This window comes from Canis aureus, chromosome 38 (assembly GCF_053574225.1).
Source record: "Canis aureus isolate CA01 chromosome 38, VMU_Caureus_v.1.0, whole genome shotgun sequence".
Lineage (NCBI taxonomy): Eukaryota > Metazoa > Chordata > Mammalia > Carnivora > Canidae > Canis > Canis aureus.
In genome coordinates this window covers 11114819-11131849 of record NC_135648.1, presented here as the reverse complement: position 1 = coordinate 11131849, position 17031 = coordinate 11114819, and the positions used below count along the sequence as shown (strand labels likewise).

The window sequence follows — 17031 nt, the reverse complement described above, 5'->3', positions numbered from 1 at the left end:
CTCCTGGTCTCATTCACCGCACAACCTAAGAATGGACATACATCCTCCAGCCACAGGTCACCTGTTTTTTATTGTTGTTGTTTTGTTTTTTGATGCTTTCGCGTTTGAAACCGTCAGCGGGAAATCTGCCTGCTTGTTTCACTGCCTGTCCCGTGCATGCTCGGGGCGGGGGGAAAAAACAGGCCTGGCATCACAGAGTTTCCAAACAGAATTCCAAAAACCCAGCTTATGCCTTGGGTATTCTGCAACCCCTGACAGTGTCCTATCCCAGGCCTGTCCTGAAGACAAAGCCGCTCTTTAACCTGTGCAGGCGCTCGGAAAAGTCCAATCAATTATCTCAAAGCGGCACCGGCCCTGGGGTCCTGGAGGCCGTAGCCAAACCCCAAACCGAATCCTGGCATTTATACGTTCTTGGGGGGGGGGAGACTCAAGACACATCTCTTTTGAAACAGAATGGAGCAAACAGACGTTCGAGGGGCAGAAACGGGTAGGCCCACTCCCACTCCAAAAAGTAAAAAAATAAAAAAGAAAGAAAAAAAAGAGGGTGGGTGATGAGGCCTCTTCCAGTTAACTTCCAAAACTTTAGATTTCTGGGATCAGATCTTCCAAGACACCTGGCCTAATCTAGTAAACCGAAAAAAAGGGAAGTGAGGCATGAAGGCCCTAGAGTAAGAGAAATTCTTCTGTCCCTCTAGCCTCGTCGCCCAATCAGCGAGGAAGTGAGGGCACAGAGGGCACGGAGACCTTTGCTTCCCCCCACGCCGTAGGGTGCAGGAGGCAATCAGCAAGCACGAACTCCTTCGCTAGTCGCTAGCACACACCCCAACGCCTTCCATCCCGGACACGAGTGGGAGCAAGGCCCACGTCAGGGAGCTGCGATCCACGCATCACAACCCCTCCCCCTTCCTCCCCAGGTCCAGCGGCCTCGGGCCATCACTCCCTTCCCTCGTCCCCCACCCCCGGGGCCGCCAGCCTCACCAGCTGTTCCCGGCGGCTGGAGCTCCGATCGGCTGGCGCCCGGCGGCCCCGAACATTAACGACACCCAGGAGCCTGGCCTCGAGGCTCAGGCCCGAGAACAGACCCCAACTACCACGGCACCAGCCCCCTCCAGCAGCACTTCAGCATTTTGAGCGGAGCTTCCGGAAGCCGACGGGAGGCGGAAACCGGAAGTCCGGCGCGACCATTACCTGCCCCCCCCGCCCCGCGCCTGCCTCCCTGGCCCCCCCGCTTTAACTCACAGAAAACTGAGAGCTTTCCGCTACGCAGAAATGTTCTTAGGTTTCGCCCTCGTGTCCTGCACGCTGGAAACGGGGTGGGGAATAAAAGTGGCGAAAGCGAGAAGTGGAACGCCACCCCCCCCCGGGACGAGGTTTGTGGTTCAGTCCGGTTGCCGTGGAGACGGAGAGTAACAGCCGGCCCCGCCGCGCGCGCCCGCGGCCATGGCCACGCTGGCTCGGCTGCAAGCTCGGGCGACGTTCTTGGCGCATCAGTACTACTTCAGGAGCAGGTAAGGCGTCCGCGGGGTACAGCGTGGAGGGCTGTCTGCGCCCCAGCCAGGGGTTCCTCAGCGGGAGAACAAAGTTCCGGAATCAGGAAACACCCCCCGCTTCTCCCCTGCGCTTGTGGGACTCCAACATAATTGCAAGTTTAAAAGTAGGGTTACAGGGATCCCCGGGTGGCTCAGCGCTTGAGCACCTGCCTTTGGCCCCGGGGTGTGATCCTGGAGACCTGGGATCGAGTCCCGCACCGGGCTGCCTGCTTGAAGCCTGCATCTGCCTCTGCCTCTGCCTCTGCCTGTGTCTCTCATGAATAAATAAATAAAATCTTAAAAAAAAAAAAAAAAAAGTTTAGTATAACAAAAAGAGGTTGTGTAAAGTATAAACAAACAAGGCTAGAGAAATAAGTAGGGATCCCTGGGGGTGGCTCAGCGATTGGGCACCTGCCTTGGGCCCCGGGGCGTGACCCTGGTGTCCTGGGATCGAGTCCCGCATCTGGCTCCCTGCGTGGAGCCTGCATCTCCCTCGGCCTCTGCCGTGTCTCTCAGGAATAATCTTAAAAAAAAAAAAAAAAAAAAAAGTTTAGTATAACAAAAAGAGGTTGTGTAAAGTATAAGCAAACAAGTAGATAAATAAGTAGGGATCCCTGGGGGTGGCTCAGCGGTTGAGCCCCTGCCTTTGGCTCAGGGCCTGACCCCAGTGTCCCGGGATCGAGGAGCCTGCTTCTCCCTCCCTCTGCCTGTGTCTCTGACTCTCTCTTTGTGTCTCTCATGAATAAATAAATAAAATATTTTTAAAAAGTAGGGTTACCCTAGGTGGGTGTGGAGGAGTCATAGATGAGAGTGTAGGGTGAGGGGGAGACATAGTTATCGGTGGAGATGATTTAAGAAACAGCCCCCCTCTAGATAAAATCGTACATTTTCTTTGACATCATCACTCCAGTTTGAGGAAACCAATGTCTCCCCTGTTGGAAGTTTTAATAGCCTGACTGGGGTTCACCCCCGGGCTCTCTAGGTGGACGAGCTTAGTGTGTGTGTGTGTGTGTGTGTGTGTGTGTGTGTGTGTGTCTCCCACCTCCCAGGGGACTTGAGCCCCCATTGTTTCACCAATACCATTGAACTCAACTGTTCTATGACTCATTCGTCTGACAAAGTGACAGAATCTTCAACTGTTCGGGCAAGATAATCAGCATCCACATGTTAACCCCTAGAAGAGGAGTAACACAGACTCTAGTCGCCTTATCCACCCCACTACACCCAAACTTCTCCCTCTGGAAGAGTTTTATTTTGACCATGGCTTTCTGGAAGCAAGGCCTGGGGGGATTTTCCAACAGAAGAGAACCTGCAAATGAGTGAATTAGACAACGGTGGACTATGGTGAGATGGCCGGCCAAGGGAAGAAATAAGACAGGATTGTGCTGAGCTGTTCTTAGTCTAACATTCATCTTCCCTACTACATTCTTCTAGCATGCGTGCCTCTTACAGTACTTACCACAATTCAGTTTTACATTCTGCTTGGAGATATCGATGGTGCCTCTTAAACTAGAAGTGGGGAGAATCTGTTTTTTTTTTTTTTTGCTTGTCATTTAGGTCTCTAGCATCTATCATAGTTCCTCATACATGATAGATGCATAATAATTTTTTGTCTGGTAGCTCCATGAATGAGTCTTTGAATCAATCATTAGCCCTGGTTTAAGTAAATGTACTAAAATTAAAATTGCTAGATATAGAAATTATTATCCGTGTATGTATGACTATAATTACAGATAAATACATTACCCATTTATCGAGCATTTATTGGAAGAGCACGTCCTATGTTCAAGACATACCTATATAAAGAAGTAAGCTGCATCCCTCCTTATGTTCACGGCCTAATATGGAATACAGGCATTTAAAAAGTAATTACAATAGAATAAGGATGAACAGGAAGTGAAACAAATAACATTTCTTAAGCAGTGATTATATGCTAGGATTTGTATTAGGAACATAAATACCCCATTTGGTTTTCACAATGTTACAAGTTAATGTTTTAATCTCTATTTTTTAGAGCTCAAGAACACTGTTCTAGAAAAGGCTGGTGAACTGCCATAGAAATGCAAATAGACGTAATTTTTTTTTTCCTACAGATTACGGTATCAAATTTTGTTCCCATCTCCTGGCTTTTGACAATGGGTACATTTCCCCAAAATTGGAGGTTACTTGGAGCGAAGACTAGACCTATGAAAAGACCATGATGAGAATAGGCTGGCATTCCTTCCATTTCTTTTACTATTAGTATTAATATTTTCAATATAAAAGGAAGTCTCTAAAGATCATGAAAGAGTCAAAATTACAAAGTTTGCCTAGTTAAAACAATAATAACAAAAACGTATTGATCTTTGGGGACAAAAATCATACAAAATATTAATATGAAACAAGTCAACAGTTTCTTTATGAAATCATTGTCATTTCCTATGTGTTATTGTCTGGATCAGCTCTTTGTAAACTATAATGTACATTAGAATCACTTCAAGATGTTGTTATAAATACAGATTCTGTTTCAGTGGGTCTCAGTTATGGCAAGAGAATCTGTATTTCTCATAAGAGTTCCCGTGAAGGCCCATTTTGCAGGAAAAAATGGGAGACTGTAGAAAAGGAACTATGTATGGGTCTATCATTTAACTCTCAAACATCCTTAAAAATTATATATATTTATTCCCTCTTTGGGAAGGAAAATGAGATTCCTGTAGAGAAAATTTACAAGCCATTCAAAGTAATGTTAGTTTTATGGAAGGAGATTAAGCCAAGAAACCAGAACAGGTGGCTACTGTCAAGTTAGAATTAATGGTTTACACACGTGCAAACTTTAATAAAAATGTAGTGAGAAGTTTTACAGAAATACGAGGGAAAAGAGTTACTGTAACCAATTTTTAAAAAAATATATTTTATTTATTTTTTCATGAGAGATACATGGAGAGAGGCAGAGACACAGGCAGAGAGAGAAGCAGGCTCCTTGTGAGGAGCCTGATGTGGGACTTGATCCCAGGACCCCGGGACCACGACCTGATCCAAAGGCAGATGCTCAACCACTGACCCACCTAAATGCCCTGTAACCAATTTTTGAAAAATAAATATTTTCAGTTAAAAAATATAATAAATGAATTTAAAAATAGAATAGTCACTACTAAATGTAAATGTTTTAGGGAAGCAACATAGAGGACATATCCAGGGGATTTAATATGTGAACGATAGTCATTGAAGAATTTGGGAATGGGATTGAGAAAATAAATAATAAAGAAATAACTGAAGAAAACATTCCTAAACTGAAGAAAGAATATGGCTTTGAATGGAAAGGACTCTGAGTACCAGACAAGATGTTATTTTAAGCCCTACTTATATATTTTCTGGCAAAATTTCGAGGATACAGAAAAATTTTTCCAAGCTCTTAATCTAAGACAGAAAAGAAAAAAAGTTATTTGCCAAGGTAGAGAGAAGCATTGAATGACTCATATGCAACACAAGGGACCTAGAAGATAAAAGGACAATAATTACTGGTTATTCAAGGCAATATCTGAAAACTTAGACTGAGCGAAGTTCTTACTCATTTTTTTTTTTGATGAAAGAATGACATTTCAGTTGTATAAAGACTCAGAGTTATGTCATCATATACTCTATTGAGGAAATGTACTCAAGGAGGCACTCTCTGAAATCAGGTGAGAATTAATTTGGAATGAAAATCTCAAGATAGGGGAAGAGGAGCAAAAGAAATAATAGAAACAATAATGAACAATTATGCTTGTAGTATTTATAGTTAAATCTAGATGCACGCTGTTACTGAAATTTATGAGATACCCTAATTCTATGCAATTAAAAGAATCTAATAGGCACTTGCAGTTTACTTCTGAGACATCTCCTTGTACAAGTTCAAAAATTCATTAGTACATTTTCCACCTCCCAAATGGTTATAGGCAACAGTCTTGCTAATTGTCTCACTAATATATAAGGCAGCTCATTCTTTATCCAACGTGTAATATCACTTCCCTCCCCACTCTTCCAGCCAATGTGATAATACTCTAGAGGCCAGTGTCTTTAGTGACCTTAGAATTCCCCACAGTCTCTCCTCTATCACCCAGTCCCAAAGACAATGCCATATATTTAAAGTTTATAGTACTGCTTGCCATAGTAACTTTCAATTTTTAAAGTTTTATGTAGCCAAAGTTGTCTATTTTTTGGCTTTGAGAATTTTACCTCTCGCAGAATGATCTTCCTCAACCCATGGTTATAAGTCTTTTTTTTTTAAGTGATGAGGCCTCTTTTTTTTTAAGATTTTATTTATTTATTCATGAGAGACACACACACACACAGAGAGAGAGAGAGAGAGAGACAGAGACAGAGACAGAGACAGAGACAGAGACAGAGACACAGGGGCAGAGGGAGAAGCAGGCTTCCTGCAGGGAGCCCGACCTGGGACTCCATCCCAGGTCTCCAGGATCACAACCTGGGCTGAAGGCGGTGCTAAGCTGCTGAGCCACCCAGGCTGCCCTATTTTAAAAGTTTTATTACATTTTTCTTCACTCTTGAATTGTGTTTCTGTGCATATATCGTATGAGAGAAAGGCTTACCCCTCAGTGTAGACATTGTCTCAAACCCTTAATTGAACATTCCACACGTTCTTTACTGGCTTTAAATATTGTTAAAGTTTAAGTTGTAAAAAGAAGTAAAATTGGCTTTATTCACCAACAATATGATTGTGTATATAGAAAACTAAGCTACTTACCAAAAAGATCTAGAAATAAGTGAATTTAGCAAAGCTATAGGACACAATACCCAATACACAAAAATCAATTGTCTTTTTATGTAATAGCAATGAGCAATTGTAATTTAAAACTACAAAAACATTTCAGTTTATAATAGCATCAAATGCATGTCACTTTATCTTTTGACCTTGTAGATATCTTGTAGAATATTTTGTATACACAATTGGTGCACAAAAGTATTTTACGTACAGGATTATGTATAAAGGCATTCATTCAAACATTATTTCTAATAGGAAAAAAAACCCCGAAAGTAACTTGTATATATTTGTAACTAATCTATACTTAATAAATTAAGGCATATGTGCATAATGGAATATTAAGTAGCAATTTAAAAATGAAAAATTTTATACATAATGATGTAAAAAATCCCTGAGACAAATTAAGGTTATAAAAAAGGTCAAGGAAAATATATAATACATGAAGTATGAAATTTTTATGTATACATTCAGAGAAAGACAGTATCTGAAATCATATATAACAAACTGTTAACAGAGATTAGATTTTGAGAATTGGAGGATAAAGAAGGTTGAAATAGTATCTTAATTTTTTTCTCTAGAATTTTCTGTATGGCTTAAAATTATATGTTAAGCATTATTCATTTATTGTTTATAAAATAGTGAATAAATAGGACAAAATGTTCTAGGACAAAAATTTTATTTTGGAAACATAAAATTAAAGATAAAATAAGTGGCCATGAAGATGTAACTGGTACGAAACTTGGCTTGCCTCCATGAGAAATTAGAAAACTGAACAGAGAATGTGTGGAAAATCATTCTCACAACAGACAATGTAGGATTATGATCTCTTAGAGAAAGAAGACAAGTGAGATTATCTAGACAATTACTCCAGCTTTATGACTGGCAGTAATTTCTGAACAAAATTCAAACTCAATAGCATAGCATTCATATTGTTCAGCATCTATTCCTAAATTAGTAGTAAGAGAAAAATGTAGTAAACTGTGACCTATAACCTGGAGGAAAAAAATCAATTAATACAAAAGTTATAGAATTAGCCTATAAGGAGTTTTAAATAGCTTTCAAAACATGTTTAAGGACTTAAAGGAAAATATAAGCATAATGCGGAGTTAAATGGAAATAAAAAGAAGCAGATGAAACTTTTAGAGATAAAAATAACAGATGGTCTGAAACAAACAAACAAAACAATCAGATGGACTTAATATCAGATTAAAATCCTGCAAATAAAACATCAGTGAACTTGAAGACCTTCCAAATACATATTGTTGGGTAGTGATCTATAGAAGTTAATTAGATCAAATTGATAAGTGTTGTTCAGGTTTTCTATATTATTATTGATTTCTTGTACAGTTAGTTGTCCTATCAATTATTCAGAGAGGCATGTTGAAATATCCAACTGTTATGAATTTGTTCTTCTTTTAGTTTTGTCAGGTTTTGCTTTACATATTTTGAAGCACTATTATTAAGTGCATACGCATTTAGGATTATTATATTTTCTTAATAAATCAATTTCTTTATCATTAAAAATGTCCTTATGGATGTTAATTTTCCTATCTTAAGTCTACTTTAAATATCAAAATTATTTTAAACTCTTAAAAGTATTTGAATAAAATAGTTTTGGGATGCCATTCTTTTGTGTGCATATACTGCATACACTTATATATATATACACGTATATATTTAAAAATACTGAAATAAGGATGCCTGGATGGCTCGGCAGTTGAGCGTCTGCCTTTGGCTCAGGTCCTGATTCCAGGATCCGGAATTGAGTTCCGCATTGGGCTCCTTATGGGGAGCCTGCTTCTCCCTCTGCCTATGTCTCTGCCTCTCTCTCTCTCTCTCTCTCATGAATAAATAAATAAAATCTTAAAAATTAAAATGCCGAAATAATCTGAAACTTACTAACGCTGCAATACAGTACAGAGGGTTTTTCCCCCCTACAAATCATATGAGGATAAGTTTCAACCTGTTGGACTATTGCCCTCCCAAACTATTTTCACTTAAGGACATTGTATAACCATAATTCCACCATCAAAATCAAGAAATTAACATTGATACATTTTTACCATCTAATCTTCAGACTCCATTCAAGCTTTGCCAGTTGCTTCATTAATGTTCTTTATCCTATGTATCTTATCTCTCTAGTTATCTTTAATATGGAACATTTTCTCAGTCTTTCTTTGATTTTCATAACCTTGTTACTTTTGAAGATCACAAATCAGTTATTTTGTAAGATTTCACTTGATTTGGGTTTGATTTTTTTTCTTCTTGATTAAATTCAGGTTATGTATCTTTGCAGCAGTATCACAGAAGTGATCCTCTAATTTTTTTATTGCATCCTACCAGATAATGTATACTTTTGATTTGTCCCATTACCGATGGTATTCATTTAGATCAGTGACTAAGATCATTTCTGCTGGGTTTCTCTACTGTAATGTTCTCTTTTTTCCCCCTTTGTAATTAGTATATATTGCTAAAAAGCAAGTGATTTGAAACTGTGTATGTATTCTGTTCCTCGTAAAACTTTGAATTTATGCATACTATTATGGACTCATAGGTTCCTATTCAGTGGGTTAGCATTACTTCTTTTACTTATGTTCATGCTAGCATTGTTCTAGATTTGTCCAATAGAAGCCACTAGAAGCTTTTCTTTGTGTCCTGATCATTGTAATATTTTCTTGCTTTCTGACACCCACACAAAATGTTCCAGGCTCATCTCTTTTCTTTTCTCGGCCCAATTCTGAAGTCATCCATTTCTTCAGGGAGTCCCCCCCCCCCCTTTTTTTTTTTTAAGATTTTATTTATTTATTCATGAGAGACACAGAGAGGCAGAGACACAGGCAGAGGGAGAAACAGGCCCCATGCAAGGAGCCCAATGTGGGACTCGATCCGGGTCTCCAGGATCATGCCCTGGGCTGAAAGTGGCGCTAAACCGCTGAGCCACCCGCGCTGCCCTCTTCAGGGAGTCCGTGCTGCTTTTAGTGGATGGATGCCTATTCCATTGAGTGTTGTTACTCTGAGGCTCTCTCAAGTGGACAGAGCTAGAAAATATATGTATGTATGCATTTGCATGCGGTTTACATCTGTACTTTATCCATCCACCCACCCATGTATATATTGAAATCTGTGAGTTTAGATTGGCAATTCTATTTCAAATCCAGCAACACAGAATTCACTCTACTTTATCTCCCTTTCTTTGCTAACACTGAGAAACCTGGCTCTCATTATCCTTAATATACTCACTTATTGATGTCTCCTTCTGCATGTAACCAGACTCTGTCACCATTTCTGCCCTCTTTTTTATGGTTATCCTTTTCATGCAGTGTGGGCCCTACCTCTCCATGCCAAATTATCACCTGTTCACCAACTTGGATACTCTTTCCATCATTTGTGGGTTCTTATTCCCTGTTTTGCTGCCCGTCCTTGTGGAACCTTTCCTCACCTTTCCTTGACACGCAGAGTTAGGCCTTCTCTTCATGGGAACACTGTCCTTAGATTGTGACAACCTACCCCAGAGCGCCCCTATGTGTGATCCCATCTTGGCCTACACAGGCCTCACTGAGCCACTGTGGCTGCCCATCCCCCAACATCCCCATCCCCTCCAGTACAGGATCCTGGTTTCCTTGCCCACTGCCAATTTCTTTAGGACTTAATTGTTCAGGAAAGGAAGAGAAGGTAGAAGGAAGATGCAGAAAAATAAATTATAAAACATTTTGTAAATACATTGTAAATCTGCATGTTAAGTCCTACTTTGTGACCTAATACATATGTATTTATAACTCATTATTCATTGAGCTGTGAAATAATAATAATAATGAGGACTATTAATGAAAGCAAAACGTGGCTTCTAGATTTGAAAATGTAGTTCTATTTTTCAACAAGTCGTTATTGACCTCTTATTAGGCACATGAGTGATAATTAAAACACAAAGTATAGATTAAATAGTTTCTGCCTTTAAGAAGCATGACATCCTTAAGACCTAATAGTGAAGTGATATGCAAAAATTATTTTATACATTGATATATTTTGTAATACAGGGCAGCTAATATTGTAATTTTATTCCTAGTATCTACAATAGTTAAAAGTTATATGATAATGAGAAAGAGATGACTGGGTTTTTGATCTACTTTTTATTCAATAGCTAGTACACACATAGGTCAGACTAAACACAGTATGTTGATGTGTAAAATGTATTTTTTGCACATTAGTGGAAAGATATTTAACTACACAGTTTTTTCATTTTCTATTTATTGACAATTAATTTCCAGCCACTAATGATACACATGAGTATAGTGTTATCTAGGGTTATAGTACTTATTTCTAGTTGATGATGAAGTGACTGGAAACTTCCAGCTTTTTTGAGTGTTTTATTACATTCCTGGTAATACTTTTGGTCTTTCATCATTATTAATTCATTTAGTATTCATTGTGATAATACTGATCATAATAAATTTATTTCAAATTCATGTAGATGTCATATTTTATTCACTGCTATAGGATTTCATTGTAATTTGGAACTAATTAATATACCATTAAAATAAAGTGTTACCCACATTTTTCATTTTAAACATAAAAAGTCTAGCAGTTCATGACATATTGTATGAGTATTCAGCATCCCAGTGGTAACCCAAGTCTCTGTAAATTTCATTTTTCAGCAGTTAAAAAAAGGGCAACAGAGAAATGTGTATGGAAGTGGAATTACAGCATATAAATTAAAACTTAGAAGTAAGTTAACTACTAGTTATTCCAAAAATATTTCCCTTTAATTAAGATGTGTAGTTCTTATTAGTATGATGTATCTGTGTTTATATTTATATACATTGGTGTTCTTAACTCCAATAAAAGATCATTTAATCTTCTTTTTGACTGTATTACATGTTAGTGTTATTATCAGGAGAGATGAGAAAACAAAGTCAAAACAGATAATTTGATTGCTTATTCTGCATTTCTAATGACAATAATAAGTGACATGTAGGTTCAAGCTATACATTAGTTTAAAAGTATTAGGTGTATATGCATATCTTATTCAAATATTTTTTTCTCCCTTTTTTCTGAGACTTTATTTATTAGAGAGAGAGAGAAAGAGAGAGAAAGAGGGTATGAGCAGGGGGAGGGGTAGAGGGAGAAGCAGACTCCCCACTGAGCAGTGAGCCTAATGCAGGGCTCAATCCCAGGTCCCTGGGATCATGACCTGAGCCCAAGGCAGATGCTTAACCAATTGATCCACCCAGGTGCCCTTCTCCCTGTTTTGAAAGGTAGTCACTTGATTGTTGATGGGGTAGGAAAGACCAGCGTTTTCAGTAATTTAAATAGATTATATTAAAACGAAGGAAAACATATATGATCATATGTTCATGGTAAAAAAAAGGGTTAAATACCCACAAGAAACTGTTTTATCTCATTATTATGGATTTCACTTCATATCAGCCTTATTAAATAAAATTATTCATTCCTTCTTCAAGCACTATCATCTGTGAATTGCCTGCTCTACTGGACATTTTGTTACTGTATCTTTTCTATTTTTGCCATAATGACATTTTATATCTTGCACCATCATATCTTCTTATTGGCTAGGATAAGATTTTAAAAGAAAAATGAAAGAGTCCCTCTAACCCTGCAACTCCTGGAAACATTGACCTTGTCTTCATAACTTCTTTACACCATTTGGAACTACTCCATTCTTCCTGGTACCTTACCATTAACTTCTATCACACTGCAAAATACTATCTTTTATAATTGGGCCTTCTTTTTTCTTTCCTTATTTAAATCCTAAAATCTTGTTACTTTTTTCATTTATATCAATGAAAATTTTCTGTATGTATTTAAAGGCTGAATTATCTCCTACCAGCAATATTATGAGTTTCTATTGCACTACATTCTCACCAATACCTGGTATATCCGAAATTTTTTTTTGTTTTTGCTATCTTTTGATTTTGATATATTTTCACATCGTAGTCTCAGCTTTTCTTATTTAGGAGATTTTCTTATTTAAGGAGATGAGTGCTCTTTTGTGCCACAAGATTTTAATATTATATTTGAAAATGGCTTACATGCACTCTTCTTTTTACCCTTTTCCCCTTTCTTTCTCCTCCTCCTCCTTTTACTTCCCTTTCATCTCCTCTTTTTAATCTTTCTAGTCTTCTCCTTTAGGTGCAGTGATGGGTAAAAATCCAACTTTCGGAGCCAGACTATCTAGAATCAAATTTCAGCTGTGACATTTGTTAAGATGTGACCTTGGACATATCCCTACACCTCTGTCTCCCTTAGTATATTCCTCTGTCAAATGGGGATAAGATTTTAACGTTGTGAGTAGGTGTAGTGAGGGAAGCTTGCGAGTGGCAGTTTTCATAGGGATTACATGTCTGTAATATGCATGCCATTCCCCAAGAGAAAGCAGCTTTGGTAAGACAAAAACTGTTAGGAAAAACAGTTTTTGTTAATGGTTAAAAAAGAAAAAAAAGGGTTACTTCTGGAGCCCCTGGGAATGCATGTGGGACAGAATGGATAATATTACTGATTTGCGGATTTTAAAGTTTAGTAGAAAGACGTCATCAGGGCAGCCCAGGTGGCTCAGCGGTTTAGTGCCACCTTCAGCCCAGGGCCTGATCCTGGAGACCTGGGATCGAGTCCCGCGTCAGACTTACTGTGTGGAGCCTGCTTCTCCTTCTGCCTGTGTATCTGTCTCTGTCTCTCTCTTTCTGTGTGTCTCAAATAAATAAAATCTTAAAAAAAGAAAGAAAGAAAGACGTCATCAAACAATCATTTTGCAGGACTTTGTTAAATATTGTGAAGAGCTATGAGGTTTACAATGGAAAGGCCTAAAGTGGTCTGGGGCGTCAGGGGAGGCTCAGGGTGAAAGACTTCAAGCCGTTCTTTCTACCATGTGGAGCACAATCATTGGAACTGAGAATACAATTTATATATGTCTCTGCTATAATTCTGTACATGTAGTACAAATATACAATAATAATCGAACTTGCTTTTATTCCTGATTGTCTTGAGTTGTCCTCTTAACCTTACTGATTTGTGTGAATTCTCTCCACTATTCTTTTTCACATCTGGGTCACTGACTGATGCATGATTTTTGTTTTTCTTTTTGCTTTTGCAAGTCCTTTAGAGTCAGGCTTTCTAGGTAACTTTCTTTCTTGCTTATTTAGAACTATAAACCATCCACTTGTTTCTCGGCTATTTGCCATCAACAGCTTAACTGCTCATCTTATTTTCTTTCTCTTAGCCAACTCCATAGTATTGTCTAAGAATTTTATTGTTGGAAGGTTTTTTTCCCCCTTCTGTTTTTGTTCTAAATATAAGTGTAATGAAATCTATATGTTTAATCTAGCATATGACAATGAAAAAATAACCTGTTCAAGGAAACACTATTTTGAGGAATTAAAAAAAAAATGAAGAAATAAATGACTAGCCACTCTTTATTCATTCAGCAACCATAAAATGCTAATTAGGTGCCAACCAGCATTCTAGGAAAGAAATTACTTTGTGGTGCACAGTATGCCTTAAACAGTATCACTGTTTCTACTAGGGATGGAGAGGGAGAGTTGTAATGACTGGTAAAATTAAGATAGAGATCTGTCTTGACTAAACCTTTTTTTTGTTTGTTTGTTTGTTTTTTTTTTGCTGTCAGTAAAATCTAACAACTGAACTTCTTGTCTTTTTTATAAGCCCTTTGGCCCTGCCCCTGCTTTAACTTAAATTCTGAGAATTAACTTAAATTCTGAGAATTCTATCTAGAATAGGCATTCTGTGATGGATTCATTTTACTTAGAGGCAGTTCATTTAACTGATGCATTGAGGGAAATATGCAAGCATTTTAATCTTGCATGATATGTGTAGTGTCATTCAAATAGGAAATTCAAGTAATCACATTTTTAAAGTAATGAAAAAATACACATTATTTTCTTACAAAAATCACTGGTAAATTAATTAGTTTCAAAATAGGTGATTATAAAAATTAAAAAAAATGGGATCCCTGGGTGGCGCAGCGGTTTGGCGCCTGCCTTTGGCCCGCGGCGCGATCCTGGAGTCCCGGGATCGAATCCCAGTCGCGCTCCCTGCATGGAGCCTGCTTCTCCCTCTACCTGTGTCTCTGCCTCTCTGTCTCTCTCTGTGTGACTATCATGAATAAATAAATAAAATCTTTAAAAAAAGTAAAAAAATAAAAAAAAATAAGCTGTTGAAAGCACATGACCTCTCAGAGAAAGGTTAATTTTAAGAATATACCTTATGATTTCTGAAATGCTTTATTTACTATTTTAATTTTATTTAAAATGACATTTGAAATATATTATCATTTTGGAAGAAATTAAAGGTTAAGTTTAACAGGTTGATTTGCTTTAGAATTACATTAGTCAACTAATGAAATGCTTTAAAAAATTTCTTTTTAGTGTTGTAGATTTATTTAGGAAAAAGGAGTATGATGCAGCAGTTAAGATCCAGAGCTGGTTTCGAGGATGTCAAGTTCGGGCATATATCAGGTATATGATTTTGTCATGGAAACGTCAGATATATCATAAAAATATACTCCTTAGAAAATGTAATTTATTTATGTAGGTGCTCATTGCAAATAATCTTTTATTTTACTTATAATGAAGTTAATAAATTATATGATGTTCTTTTTAAAGAAATAACTCTTCTGGTCTTTTCTTACATATCAAAAAACTAAATTATATCAACCATATCTCCAAGTTTAAAAAAATACTCAATATCATAAATACACTTGATGAGATTCTTTTTTTCAAATTCCGTAGGTTGTGACAAATGACTAGACTTTGTTTAGTGGTGACTTTGTTTAGTGGTGAATTCACTGACTGATAAGAAAGGAAAAAACAAAACAAAACAAAAAGGAAGTTATTGCAATCTTCTACAACATGTTGATAGAGCAGATGATACCAGGATGCTGCCATCTTGGTTATCAAGGGACTAAAACTGATCTCTTTATCTTAATTGTTCTTGCTTTTTCTTCAGTGCTTAAATTTTCCTTCAGTCTCTCACAATTCTGAGCATTGTGCTGGATAAGGTAGAGGAAGAAAATGCCTAGTACATAATCATTCAGATGGTGAACTGGGGATTATACTCTATAGTTCCTTCTGTTAGGTCGTAGGACTTCCAGATTCAAGTGCGAAGATGCGGTTTCTCTGTTGGCCCCTATACAAATGAGGAACATGGTGGCAACATGTCATTAGCTTGGATAGACTGGGAAATATAAGTGGAAAAGGCGGTGTTTCTTGACCTCAGGAAGTATTTCTAAGTACTTACAGTGACTCACATCACTAGTGCCTGGCTTATTTCTCAGTGTGTTCCTTTGACTTGTTTTATAATCTTAACATTCAGAGCTATTTCCAAGAATTAGTATTGAAGAGTATTTGAAATGTAAAGATGTTTAGTCATAAGCCCTGAATGAACACTGAGTATCTCTGCCCCTTTTGCTGCTTCTAGAAATGATTAATTCTATTGTAGAATGATAGCTCTGCCCTTTAAAAGTATACAAAAATTTGGATTTGATTTTGAGTTTTTGTATTGTAGAAAGATACAGTCTAAGAAGAAACTTAAGCAATAATCTGATTCAAAGAAAGCATACTAATAAAAAATTTTTTTTCACCCAGGCATTTACACAGAGTAGCAACTACTATTCAAAAATGGTGGAGAAGTTACTTAGGGAGACAACAGTATCAAGTAGTTGTGAAGGTAAATATAAAACTTATGTATGCTAGCATTTGAATTATACAATATGCTATAACTTCCTAAAGTTGTATTTACATGTCTCTGCATAACATGATTCTCTCAAGTTCATATACTTTCTTATACTAATACTATATGTTCCTAATTAATATATGTCACTTGACATATATGTTTTTAAAATCCACCAAAAGGCAAGTTTATTCTTTTAATTCAAGTAGCTAAGTAAGCCCACTGTCATGTCTGCAATAACTTTAAAGTGCTTCTCATTAATCTCATTAGTTGTTAGCATGGATTTCCTGTCTAGAACACTAATCTCTTATATCATTGACATTTCAGGCTACTTAAAAAGTAATATTTAAATTTTGAAATAATTTCAGATGCACAGAAAAGTGGCAAAATATTGTATAAAGAATTCTCATATATTTTTCACTTGAGTGAAGAAATTTGCTTTATCATTTTCTCTCTTTCTTTCTTGGTATATTTTGTTTTTGTTCTTCCTCATATATTGTTATTTACAATCATTTAAGATAAGGTTGCAGAAGTGATGCTCTTTACCTCTAAGTTTTCAGTGGGTGGTTTCTACCATAACCATATTAAAATGATCAGTATCAGTTAAATAGTTTCTGTTTAATACTATAATCTGTAGACTCTATTCACATTTCTATTCACATTGTCCCAATACTGTCACTTATTATAAAAACATCTTTTCCAAGGTACACACCCCGATTTTACATTGTACTTAATTGTTATGTTTCTTTAGTCACCTTAAATATGTTTAGTCTGTGTTTACTTTTTATGACCTTGATATTTTTGAACAGTGTAAACTATTTTTTGAATTATTTCTTAATTTTGGTTTAATTATGTTTCTTTATTGTTAGATTGAGGTTATGCATTTTTTTCAGAAATACATCTTGATACATCATTTAGGAACATGATGTCAGTTTGTCCCATGACAGCGGGTGTTAACTTGGATAATTTAAAATGGTGTCACTCACACTGCAGATTTATTTTATTTTATGAGGGGATACTTTTTTTCAAGATTTTATTTATTTACTCATTAGAGAGAGAGAA

General features: G+C 37.1%; 2 protein-coding genes across 9 annotated transcripts in view; one reads left to right on the top strand and one right to left on the bottom strand.

Moving 5' to 3' along the window:
• GPATCH2 (G-patch domain containing 2) overlaps window positions 1-1167 on the bottom strand; it is a 170445-nt gene extending 169278 nt beyond the window's left edge. For 5 of the 6 annotated variants that reach the window (XR_013374084.1, XM_077886674.1, XM_077886672.1 and 2 more), the window contains exon 1: window positions 979-1167. Coding sequence is in view for 5 of the 6 variants with exons in the window: in XM_077886674.1 (XP_077742800.1) it covers window positions 979-1034 (56 nt within the window). In the remaining variant the exon portion in view is untranslated. The remainder of the gene's footprint in view (window positions 1-978) is intronic. The other variant, XM_077886677.1, reaches the window with a different exon arrangement.
• A 183-nt stretch (window positions 1168-1350) lies between these two features.
• Window positions 1351-17031, top strand: part of SPATA17 (spermatogenesis associated 17) — a 205130-nt gene continuing 189449 nt past the window's right edge. For all 3 annotated transcript variants that reach the window (XM_077886679.1, XM_077886678.1, XM_077886680.1), the window contains exons 1-3: window positions 1351-1508; window positions 14667-14756; window positions 15885-15966. In XM_077886679.1, coding sequence (XP_077742805.1) covers window positions 1441-1508; window positions 14667-14756; window positions 15885-15966 — 240 coding nt within the window. In that variant the 5' untranslated portion in view covers window positions 1351-1440. The remainder of the gene's footprint in view (window positions 1509-14666; window positions 14757-15884; window positions 15967-17031) is intronic.